Genomic DNA, 13,175 nt, shown 5'->3' on the forward strand with positions numbered 1-13,175 from the left:
GCACGTGACAGCCTGCTTAGAGTTTGAAAATGGGCGAAACTCACCAAATACAGGTGTGCCAAGCTTGTAGCGTCATACCCAAGAAGTCTCAATGCTGTAATTGCTGCCAAAGGTGCTTCAACAAAGTAATATAATAATAATAATAATAATAATAATATATGCCATTTAGCTGACGCTTTTATCCAAAGCGACTTACAGTCATGTGTGCATACATTCTACGTATGGGTGGTCCCGGGAATTGAACCCACTACCCTGGCGTTACAAGCGCCATGCTCTACCAACTGAGCCACAGAAGTACCAGCGGGTAGTACTGAAGTACTGAAGTACTGAGTAAAGGGTCTGAATACTTATGTAAATGTGATATTTCAGTTTTTGCTTCGTCATTATGGGGTATTGTGTGTAGATTGACGAGGGAAAAAAACCGATTTAATACATTTTAGAATAACCTAACAAAATGTGGAAAAAGTTAAGGGGGTTTGAATACTTTCTGAAGGCGCCGTATGTCTATTCAGACACATAGCTTCCAGGGGAAAAAATTATAATAATTACAAATAACAATAGCTTAATAGCTTAAACATACTTTTGTATGCAACTCACCGTTAAATGAAGTGCTCTGACAAAATGTCATATAGTACCAGCGGGTAGGTTGCTTTGAAGTTGTTGTGGTTGTTACTGTGAAAGTTACTTTGTAGCTGATTCAGTGCAACCAAAGCGACTGGGCTAGCATTCCTTCTGATGCAGTCTCCACTGGTCAAGTCTGCATCTGAAATGTCATCCAAATATGATGCCATTTTGGACACAGGATATGTGAAAGCGCAATAGAGGAAGCAGGAAGCATCTCTAGGAGAACCACGCCCCTTTTCCTCAGACCCCCTGGCTGCTTCTTGAGTGCATATTTGGTGCTGTGTCCATCTTGTGGAGTTGTTGGCATAAGATCATACAAGCATCACCCAAGAACAATATAAACAAAAATAAAACACCCTTTGAATCGAATGTAAATTCTGAGGAGTGCCGTTTGTTTACTAGGCTGAGTAAGATCACTGTCTGAAGTCCTGGTGAAGCATATATATATATATATATTGCGTTGTTGTTGATTGTAGTTCTTGTTGTTTTGTTCTACAGTGCTATAAACCTTGTCAAATGTTGCCACTATGGAAAAGGTGCTGCATTATAGCTATGCTATGGGAGGCAGGTAGTCTAGCGGTTAGAGCTTTGTGCTAGTTTGAAAGGTTGGTAGCTTGAATCCCCAAGCTGACAAGGTGAAAAATCTGATGATGTAAACAAGGCACTTGACTAATTGATCCGGGGTTGCCATTGATAATGGAAGACCTGGCATTGACCTCACTCTCCGAGGGTGTCTCAGGTGGAGTAGGGATATGCAAAAAAAAAACACATTTCTAATTTCACGTGTATAATACACACTCGTATCATAAACAGGACAAACATAAGCACCCACCTAATTATTTATAATTGGTCCAAATTGGTTGGTTGGATGCAGCTGAAGTGCTTTAAGTGATGGCGCTTGGGCTCGAAGAATGGGGACCTATTGAAGAGAGAGCAATCCAGGCTCACCGAGCATGCCCAGTCTAAAGGACCCTACAACTGGCCATTACTCACCATAAACAGGAAGAGGACTGCAGATAGAGGGACCAAGTTGTTATGACAACAATGCTGGCCCTATTTCCTGACTGGAGGAGTGATGGTTTGGCAGCTAAGCTAGGCTCGGCTAACCAACCAGCTAACTAACCAGACCAGACTCCAGGGCTGAATGGTGGTAAAACTATGTGAGCACCTATGAGGACTGCGGAAGGCAAAGGAAGGACTATGGGACTATGGAGGGATAGGGGTTAGGGATGGGGGAGGGAGGGAGGGCGGAGAGGGTGAGGGGGGCAGTGTGGGGTTTTAAGGCACCGTTATTGGGCACTGTCTCCATTCGTTCCCCCCTAAACCTGTAAATGTGACGCAGCACATCGGGTTGGACAAGCTGGTTGCTTTGGAGACAGTGGGGAAGGCCAGTGTTGTCCAAGATGGCATGAAAGAGATCAGAGGCCGGCCTACCCATAAGCCTTCACTTCATAATGATGGACCCTGAGAAAGAGGAGGAGTTTCGGCATGACAGGATGGAAGGGGGCTGGATTTGGGTTTGGGTGTTCTAACATCTCTAAACTGATCTTTAGTGAAAGACAGCATTTACACACGCATACACACACAAACACACATACACACATTGAGTTGGGTCACAGTCACTCACACTTTAAATACAGTGGAAAAGTCCCTCCATCTCTCTCTAAATGAATTGGAGATGATTAGTTTCTCTCTCTCTTGTTTTCATACAAGGTGAGGAGGTTCCCATAGCACAGAGAAGATAGCTATAGACGATGGACAGAAGGCTTGGCCTATAGGCTGTGCTCCCCCAGTCTTCTCACTCCCTCCCCCCTCTGTCCCCCCCCTTCCCTATCCGGCAGTCATGTGACCTGAGGTCAACAGTCTGGCGCTCTTTTGACTGTGCTTTGTGAAGGGCCGGAGTGAAAAAAAGTCTCTCTCCTATTCCTCTCTCCTCCTTGCTTCGTTCTTTCTCTCCATCCATCCACTCTCTCTCTGCTTCTCATTTGTTCTCCAGGTTGTTGCACTGGGATTCTCCTCTCTCCTTTCCATGGTAGCTGGGGAGAGGCTGACCGTACTTATCCACACACCAGCAGTAACCTCGCTTCCTCCCTTTGGATGGACGGCACTGCAGAGAGAGAGACAGAAAGAGAGTGAGAAATAAAGAAAGATAGAGTTACATTTAATTCAATATAACAACCAACATTCTATCATATAAAACGCCTTTCAACTTTGACAGACTCGAAAGGGAGTTTCCTTCTGTCAGATGTGTGCAGTCTTCAGCAAGCTGTATCTCAAAGGCAGGTAACACCCGTATGGGAAGGACTAACACACTAGCACCATTCAACTAGCCCTGGCAGCCTAGAAACACTCCGAGGGTGAAAGAGGAGAGAGGGATAGAGAGCGAGAGAGAGTAACCTCCTGCCAAATGTATGACCATATTAGAGACACATATTTCCCTCTGATTACACAAATCCACAAAGAATTGGAAAACAAACCCAACGTTGACAAACTCCCATATCTACTGGGTGAAATGCCACAGTGTGACATCACAGCGGCAATATTTGTGACCTGTTGCCACGAGAAAAGGGCAACCAGTGAAGAACAACCACCATTGTAAATACAACCCATATTTATGTTTATTTATTTTCCCTTTTGTACCTCAACACTGTATAGACATAATATGACATTGGAAATGTGTTTATTCTTTTGGAACTTCTGTGAGTGTAATGTTTACTGTTAATTTTTATAGTTTATTTATCTTTTGTTTATTATCTATTTCACTTACTTTGGCAATGTTAACATGTGTTTCCCAAGCCAATAAATCCCTTGAATTGAGAGGGAGAGAGAGAACCTTTAGAGAGAGGGGGAGACCGGCAGACAAGGGGGTGAGGACACAAAGGGGGTGAGGACAGAGAGAGGGTAAGAGGACAGAGAGGGGGAGACCGGCAGACAGGGTAAAGGGTAGAAAGACACAGGGGATAGGTGGAGAGAGGGACGAAGTGAAGGGGGTGAGGACAGAGAGAGGGTAAGAGGACAGAGAGGGGGAGACCGGCAGACAGGGTAAAGGGTAGAAAGACACAGGGGATAGGGGGAGAGAGGGACGAAGTGAAGGGGGTGAGGACAGAGAGAGGGTAAGAGGACAGAGAGAGGGTAAGAGGACAGAGAGAGGGTAAGAGGACAGAGAGAGGGTAAGAGGACAGAGAGGGGGAAAAGGACAGAGAGGGGTTGAAGTAAGAGGACAGAAAGGGGAAGGATGACAAAGAGGGGAAAGGACATCGATTTGAAACAGATTAGCGTTTTCACAGAAAGCACATCAATTGTTGATCCAACACAAGGTGTCAGAAAAAAAGGATGCGCCCCCCTCCTCAACGTAAAATATATTTTCACATGACCCTCCCCCTGTACTGTAAAATACATTTAACACACTCTTCCGGTTGCTGACAATGATCAGCTAGGGGGAAATTATATAATTATATAAAATATATGCAATCAATTTTCCACCAACAGGTTTCTGTGCCAATGCACCACACAACCAATAAACAAAACATACAGACATGGTTTGCATTTTCAACACCACGATAAATAGATTATCAATCTGGACAAACAGAAGACTCATCCCTCCCTACCCTGTAGGCTGACCCAGTACCGAAAGCTTGGACAAACAGAAGACTCATCCCTCCCTACCCTGTAGGCTGACCCAGTACCGAAAGCTTGGACAAACAGAAGACTCATCCCTCCCTACCCTGTAGGCTGACCCAGTACCGAAAGCTTGGACAAACAGAAGACACATCCCTCCCTACCCTGTAGGCTGACCCAGTACCGAAAGCTTGGACAAACAGAAGACTCATCCCTCCCTACCCTGTAGGCTGACCCAGTACCGAAAGCTTGGACAAACTGAAGACAAATCCCTCCCTACCCTGTAGGCTGACCCAGTACCGAAAGCTTGGACAAACAGAAGACACATCCCTCCCTACCCTGTAGGCTGACCCAGTACCGAAAGCTTGGACAAACTGAAGACAAATCCCTCCCTACCCTGTAGGCTGACCCAGTACCGAAAGCTTGGACAAACAGAAGACTCATCCCTCCCTACCCTGTAGGCTGACCCAGTACCGAAAGCTTGGACAAACAGAAGACACATCCCTCCCTACCCTGTAGGCTGACCCAGTACCGAAAGCTTGGACAAACAGAAGACACATCCCTCCCTACCCTGTAGGCTGACCCAGTACCGAAAGCTTGGACAAACAGAAGACACATCCCTCCCTACCCTGTAGGCTGACCCAGTACCGAAAGCTTGGACAAACAGAAGACACATCCCTCCCTACCCTGTAGGCTGACCCAGTACCGAAAGCTTGGACAAACAGAAGACACATCCCTCCCTACCCTGTAGGCTGACCCAGTACCGAAAGCTTGGCTTGACAATCTATGAATGGCATTCAACTTTTTTGGTGTTTTGTAACAGATGTCTCTTTCCATTCTTCAAATTGCCTTGGCATAGTTTGGATTGATTTATTTACTTGTCAGTTTAAAAAAAAACACTACAATCACAGGAGGTTGGTGGCACCTTATTTGGGGAGAACCTGCTCGTGGTAATGACTGGAGCGGAATCAGTGGAATGGTATCAAATACATCAAACAACCGGTTTTCCATTCCATTTGCTCCGTTCCTGCTATTATGATGAGCCGTTCTCCCCTCAGCAGCCGCCACTGACTACATGACCATGTGGACACCTGCTCGTGGAACATCTCATTACAATATCCTGGGCATTAATATGGAGTTAATCACCACTTTGCTGCTATAACAACCTCTGCTCTTCTGGGAAGCCTTTCCACTCGATGTTGGAACATTGCTGCGGGGACTTGCTTCCATTCAGCCACAAGAGCATTATTGTGGTTGGTCACTGATGTTGGGGGATTAGGCCCCCAACATCCCAAAGGTGTTGTTCGATGGGGTTGAGGTCAGGGCTCCCGGCAGGCCAATCAAGTTCTTCCACCCCGATCTTGACAAACCATTTCTTTATAATGACCTCGCTTTGTGCACGGGGGAATTAGCATGCTGAAACAGGAAAGGGCCTTCCCCAAACTGTTGCCACAAAGTTGGAAGCACAGAATAGTCGACATGCACCAAGGAGAGCATGGTTGCATCACTGTCTGGTACGGCAACTGCTCAGCCTCCGACCACAAGGCACTACAGAGTGTAATGCGAATGGCCCAGTACATCACTGGGGTCAAGCTTCCTGCCATCCAGTACCTCTATACCAGGCGGTATTCAGCGCAAGCGACTAATAAAAATATGATTTGATTATTGAATATTGAGCAACAACTGTCCTGGTTTAGGGACACCGATCCCGTAGAAGTTAACTCTGTCTTGAACTGCATTGTTGGTTAAGGGCTTGTAAGTCAGCATTTCACGGTAAGGTCGTATTCGGCGCATGTGACAAATACAGTTGATTTGATTTGATCCGAGAGCGTGTGTTAAGCTCTCCTGAATAACTGGGCCCGCTGGGAGGATATGTGGCCACATTATTGTAGGACGACTTGGGAGAATGATGATTTGCAACATTCAGTATCAAAAGTTAAAATACAGCCAGACTGGCCCGCTATTGCGCCCATCTGGACCGTATGAACTGTAGAGAGTCGACCCACGGCTGATCCAAATCGACTTTTGCGTCGTTATTCAAATGACACTTTCACTGCAGCCTAGAATGTTGTGCTCACATGAAAACAATAATGCAACCATGCGTTGCAGGCTACTATAGTCTAGGTAGGAGAATTGTATAGTCCCTAAACAAGATCAATAGGGGAGCTTTTTGAACTGTGTGTTTAATGTCTTCTCTGTACATTCATGCGCAAATACGCACCTTGCGTGTCCGCAGCCTTTCAGCTATTCCTATTTGTTCCTGTTGATTCCTGGGGCGGCAGGGTAGCCTAGGGTAACCTAGCCTAGTGGTTAGAGCGTTGGACTAGTAACCGAAAGGTTGCAAGTTCGAATCCCCGAGCTGACAAGGTAAAAATCTGTCGTTCTGCCCCTGAACAGGCAGTTAACCCACTGTTCCTAGGCTGTACGCAGCTTTGAATATGTGTATGTGTGTTATGACTGCTAGTTAGTCTACTGCGGATCTGGACAAACAATCCACCTACCACTATTGTCACTATGAGGGCAGGATAGACCACTGGCAGACTGTACTGACCTGTGGTATAGTAAAAGCACATTGAAAAGCGTAGTACATAAGGGAAGTACCAAAACACATTGATATAGGAGAGGAGCCTGCAAGCTGATGATGGCTCGGATGGAAGAAATTAACCAGGGGAAAAAATGCACAACCCTCCCCTGTGCCCAATGAAAAAAAACACGCAACCCTCCCCAAAGCAAAACAAAAAAGCTTGACAACCCTCCCTATTTTGGACCAACTCTCTCCCCCAGTAAATTGTGATCTGTCCCTAATGTAATAATACCACCTTTTCTCCACAGCCACCTGCCAGACTGTCCTATTGCTCCACTCCTTTGCTGACCTCAATTTATCTCCTCTCCACCCACCCTTATGTTCTCTCTCTCTCTCTCTCTTGCCTTTCTCAACTTGGATGTTATTCAGAATCGTGTGCAAGCCAGGCTTCAGCAGAACTCAAACATCACGTTCACGAACAAGAATGTGTGTGTACATGTGCGTGTGTGTCTCTATTTTTCTCTGAAATGATCTGTGTATCAGCAGGGTGCTACAGTAAGGGTTTTATTCAATCTGTAAAGCTGAAGAGTGGCAGATTCTGCGATACAAATGTAAAAGTAATTTTCGATTTAGCGGACATATAGTGGAGAGGTTACGGCGTGAGCGACTGAGAGTGAAATAGTGTGATGTTAACATGGAGTTGCTATAATATTTGTGAGGGTCAGTTGGAGGGCCGTGGAGAAAGGAGCACTGCTATTTTGGGCATCTGGCACAAGCTCAAAATCATCTGGAGCTGATTATGGCCCCCCCACACAAACACAAACACACACACACCCACACACACACACAGGTACTTAGCCAGCCAGCCAGCCAGCCATTCAGCAAACCAGCAAGCCAGTGAACTAGTCAGCCATCCAGCCAGCAAACCAGTCAGTCAGCCAGCCAGCCAGTCAGTCAACTGCCAGCCAGCCAGCAGCCACCCACCATCCAATCATCCAGCCACCCACCCACCCATTCGTCAAGCCATCCAGTAAGCAAGCCAGCCAGTCAGACAGCGAGTCAGACACCAGCCAGCCAGCCAGCTGAGCACTAGGATCAAAGACTGGAAAACTAATTAAAATACCTGCACCAACTACAGGACTGAAATTGCACCCTATGCCCTATATTGTGCACTACTTTAGACTAAGGCACTATAAAGGGAATAGGGTAACCCCATACTCTCAGTACTGTAATCTCGGCCCACAGAATGTCCTTCCTTCCCATCATTCCTTTCCCTCTTTTTTCTCTTTCACCACAGCTCCTCCTTCCCTCCTTCCCTGCCTTGCTCCTCTCCTCTCCTCTGGTCCTATTTCTTCTACGACCAGTGGACGAGACAGGGGAAGAGAGCATTGTGTTCCTGAGATGGTTAATGATGATGGAGTCCTGGGAATGTGTGTGTGCATGCGTGCGTGCGCATGCTTATGTGTGTGTAGTTGTGTATGTGTGTGAGTGCGTTTCTGTGTGTGCATGCGTGCATGTATGTGTAGGGGGAGGATTGTGTCACCCCACTCCCCTCCAAAAAATATACTATAATATACTATGATATAAATACTATAGTATTCACTGTAGTGTTTTTGTGGACTTTACTGTCTAGTCCACAAAAATACTACAATGAATACTGTAGTATACTTCAGTATACTTCAGTATACTGTTTATACTTTAGTATTTACAGTTAAATATAGTATAAATACTTAATGTAGTGTTTTGGTGGATTGTAGTATACTGTAGTATTTACTGAAGTGTTTTTGCAGACATTACTGTAGTATTTACCATAGTGTTTTTGTTTTATCATATTTGACATAGAAGTGGAGGCTTTCTCCTTCAGTATAAATACTAAAAGAGTCAAATTTCCATAAACGATAAGTATGTAGGTTAGTACAAGCTCTTACGCTCTTTTTCATAACCTGTAGGGAATACAATATATGGTATATGCTGTACTTGGCATGTAGATTACTGACGTATGGGTGGCTCATATTTCAATATGGGGAGGGGAATGGGTAGGGTACATGTAAATAACATTATTATATATATTATACTGCAGTATTTACTATAGTAAAAGTGAGTGTAGTGTTCTTGCAGACTGTAGTGTTTTGCTGATATTGCTGTTGTATTTACTACAGTGTTTTTTTGTGTGAAAAATACTGTAGTATTTACTGTAGTATTCTACAGTATACAACAGTTTACCATAGAATTCTATGGTTAAGTACTGTAGTATTTACTGTAGTATTTTACAGTATAGTAAAACATTATATAGCAAGTACTATACATGGTTAAGGGATAATACAGTGTGTAGTATAGTATTCTACAGTATACAACAGTTTACCATAGAATTCTATGGTTAAGTACTGTAGTATTTACTGTAGTATTTTACAGTATAGTAAAACCTTATATAGCAAGTACTATACATGCTTAAGGGATAATACAGTGTGTAGTATAGTATTCTACAGTATACAATAGTTTACCATAGAATTATATGGTTAAGTACTGTAGTATTTACTGTAGTATTTTACAGTATAGTAAAACCTTATATAGCAAGTACTATACATGCTTAAGGGATAATACAGTGTGTAGTATAGTATTCTACAGTATACAATAGTTTACCATAGAATTCTATGGTAAGTACTGTAGTATTCGTTCATGTGGCTCAGTATGTGGGAAAGAGAAAGAAGGAGAGAGAACGAGAGTAAGCGAGTGTGCACGTGTGCATTCCCTACAGGCTTGGCTACCTGTGAGTTTCCATTCAGGCTCTGTTTCATCTGTGAACTATTAGCAGTGTCATCTCCACTAGCTAGCATGTAGTCTTTCTCTCTCTCTTTCTTAGTATCTTCTATTTAAACCTTCCTAGCCCGGCCTGATCCCAAATGGTACCCTATTCCCTATTAAGTGAACTACTTTTGACCGGGGCCAATAGGGATCTGATCAAAAGTAGTGTACTATACAATGAAAAGGCCAAAAAAGGAATCACTTCATTTTCCCTTAGAGGAGAGATGCTGGCATGTTTCAGTTCTTCAGCCTAAAGACTAAACATATTTATTAGCACTGTCTGTGAAAGAGCCTGCCTGTCTCCCTCCTTTCCCCATAATGAGTCTGACCCTGAGTGGGGATTCATAGACTCTAAACCCTAGCACCTAAGCCCTAAATGCTAAACCCTAGCCCTTGAGTCCTTAAACCCTAAATGCTAAACTCTACTCCCTTGAGCCCTAGCCACTGAGACCTAACGGTGTACACATGGCCGATGCTAACAGAGCACACTTCATCCACCCCACACATTCATAATGCTGCATTTATAGGTGTGTGTGTGCGTGCTCATAATGCTGCATTTATAGGTGTGTGTGTGCATGCGTGTGTGCGTGCTCATAATGCATCCTTTATGGGTGTGTGAGAGTGTTCTGTGCGTATATGAGTGTGTGCACTTATAATGCCCTTTTTTGGGCTAATAGTAGCGCCACCGAGTGTCACGGACATTAAAAAGAGCCTGGCTGACCACAGGGTAAACACAGGCTCGTAGAACATGTGTGTGTGTATGTATGGGTGTATATATATATATATATGCGTGTGTGTGTGTGTGCATGTGTGTGTGTATGTATGTGTGTGTGTGTGTGTGAGTAACTCCCTGGCCCGCAAATGGCTGCAGGATATTGCTTTTCTAAATAAAGCTGGGCTAATGAGAGCCTCAGTGCAGCTACTCTGAAATGAGCACAGAGCACAGGCGTACATTCACAAGTAAAGGACTCACTTGCCACAACCAAATCTGCCTATTTCTCCAACACCATAAGGAATGAACAAGGAAACCCAAGAGTGCTCTTCTAAACCATCAGCACACTTCTTCGCCTATTGGACAACTCCTCTCTCACAATCACCACCGACCTCTGTGACAGTTTTCTAGCCTTCTTTCAAAACAAAGTGGAGGCTATCTACTAGAGGTCGACCGATTATTATTTTTCAATGCCGATACCGATTATTGACCAAAAAGCCAATGCCGATTAATCAGACGATTAAAAAAAAAAAAAATTGTAATAATGACAATTACAACAATACTGAATGAACACTTATTTTAACTTAATATAATACATCAATAAAATCAATTTAGCGTCAAATAAAATTAAACATGTTTAATTTGGTTTTAATAATGCAAAAACAAAGTGTGGGAGAAGAAAGTAAAAGTGCAATATGTGCCATGTAAAGAACATTTAAGATCCTTGCTCAGAACATGAGAACATATGAAAGCTGGTGGTTCCTTTTAACAGGAGTCTTCAATATTCCCAGGTAAGAAGTTTTAGGTTGTTGTTATTATAGGAATTATAAAAGGTATTTGTATTTCATATACCTTTGACTATTGGATGTTCTTATAGGCACTTTAGTATTGCCAGTGTAACAGTATAGCTTCCGTCCCTCTCCTCACCCCTACCTGGGCTCGAACCTGGAACACATCGACAACAGCCACCCTCGAAGCAGCGTTACCCATCGCTTCTCAAAAGCCACGGCCCTTGCAGAGCAAGGGGAACAACCACTCCAAGTCTCAGAGCGAGTGACGTTTGAAACGCTATTAGCGTGCACCCCGCTAACTAGCTAGCCATTTCACATCGGTTACACCAGCCTAATCTCGGGAGTTGATAGGCTTGAAGTCATAAACAGCTCAATGCTTGAAGCACAGCGACGTGCTTTAAGCATTGTGAAGAGCTGCTGGCAAAATGCACGAAAGTGCTTTTTGAATGAATGCTTACGAGCCTGCTGGTGCCTACCACCGCTCAGTCAGACTGCTCTATCAAATCATAGACTTAATTACAACATAATAACACACAGAAATACGAGCCTTGGGTCATTAATATGGTTGAATCCGGAAACTATCATCTTGAAAACCAGACGTTTATTCTTTCAGTGAAATACGGAACCTTGCCGTATTTTATCTAACGGGTGGCATCCATAAGTCTAAATATTCCTGTTACATTGCACAACCTTCAATGTTATGTCATAATTACATAAAACTCTGGCAAATTAGGCGTCCCAAACTGTTGCATATACACTGACTCTGCGTGCAATGAACGCAAGACAAGTGACACAATTTGACCTGGTTAATATTGCCTGCTAACCTGAACTTCTTTTAGCTAAATATGCAGGTTTAAAAATATATACTTCTGTGTATTGATTTTAACATTTACATTTAAGTCATTTAGCAGACGCTCTTATCCAGAGCGACAGGCATTGTTGTTTATGGTTAGGTACAGTCGTGCAAAGATTGTGCTTTTTTCGCAAATGCGCTTTTGTTAAATCATCCCCCGTTTGGCGAAGTTGGCTGTCTTTGTTAGGAAGAAATAGTCTTCACAGAGTTCGCAACGAGCCAGGTTATCAGGCAATATTAACTAAATATGCAGGTTTAAAAATATATACTTGTGTATTGATGCATTGATGTTTATGGTTAGGTACACATTGGAGCAAGACAGTCCTTTTTCGTGAATACGCACCGCATCGATTATATGCAACGCAGGACACGCTAGATAAACTAGTGATATCATCAACCATGTGTAGTTAACTAGTGATTATGATTGATTGATTTTTTTATAAGATAAGTTTAATGCTAGCTAGCAACTTACTGCATTCGCGTAACAGGCAGTCTCCTCGTGGAGTGCAATGTAATCAGGTGGTTAGAGCGTTGGACTAGTTAACTGTAAGGTTGCAAATTTGAATCGCCGAACTGACAAGGTACAATTCTGTCATTCTGCCCCCGAACAAGGCAGTTAACCCACCGTTCCCAGGCCGTCATTGAAAATAAGAATGTGTTCTTAACTGACTTGCCTCGTTAAATAGGATAAATAAAGGTGTAAAAAAAAACAACAACAAACGGCAAAATCGGTGTCCAAGAAGATCGATTTCCGATTATTATGAAAACTTGAAATCGGCCCTATTTAATCGGCCATTCCGATTAATCGGTCAACCTATACTATCTACCAACAGCTGCAGCAGTCTGCCCCTTCATCTGCTCCCCCCGACAAGACTACCTGACTCGCCACCTGTGAAAAGACTTAATACATTCTCCCTTGTCAATGAAACCACCATTACTCTTTTCTAAATCCAAAACCACAACCTGCTCCCTTGACCCCATGCCCCCTGCCTTAGTTAAGGCATGCCGCCCTGTTCTCTGCCCCCTGGTGGTCAAGATCGGGAATGCATCCGTCACATCTGGCATTGTTCCTACTCTGAAAACATGAGGCTATAACTCCCATTCTGAAAAAACAGGGCCTGGACCCTGAGATCCTCACCAACTACCGGCATAACTCAAACCTCCCCTTTCTCGCCAAAGTGCTTTGAGAGAGTGGTAGCATAACTAAAACATCCCCTTTCTCGCCAAAGTGCTTTGAGAGAGTGGTAGCAT

The 13,175-nt window shown here is 43.8% G+C and overlaps 1 protein-coding gene across 1 annotated transcript in view; it reads right to left on the reverse strand.

The window, feature by feature from the left end:
• Nucleotides 1-2,455: 2,455 nt before the first annotated feature.
• The window catches only part of LOC118372076 (insulin-like growth factor-binding protein 3), a 74,272-nt gene continuing 63,552 nt past the window's right edge, over nt 2,456-13,175 (reverse strand). Inside the window, exon 4 of the mRNA XM_052480028.1 lies at nt 2,456-2,731. Within this exon, the coding sequence (XP_052335988.1) occupies nt 2,606-2,731 (126 nt within the window). The 3' untranslated portion in view covers nt 2,456-2,605. The remainder of the gene's footprint in view (nt 2,732-13,175) is intronic.

Source organism: Oncorhynchus keta, chromosome 26 (genome assembly GCF_023373465.1).
Source record: "Oncorhynchus keta strain PuntledgeMale-10-30-2019 chromosome 26, Oket_V2, whole genome shotgun sequence".
Taxonomy (NCBI): Eukaryota; Metazoa; Chordata; class Actinopteri; order Salmoniformes; family Salmonidae; genus Oncorhynchus; species Oncorhynchus keta.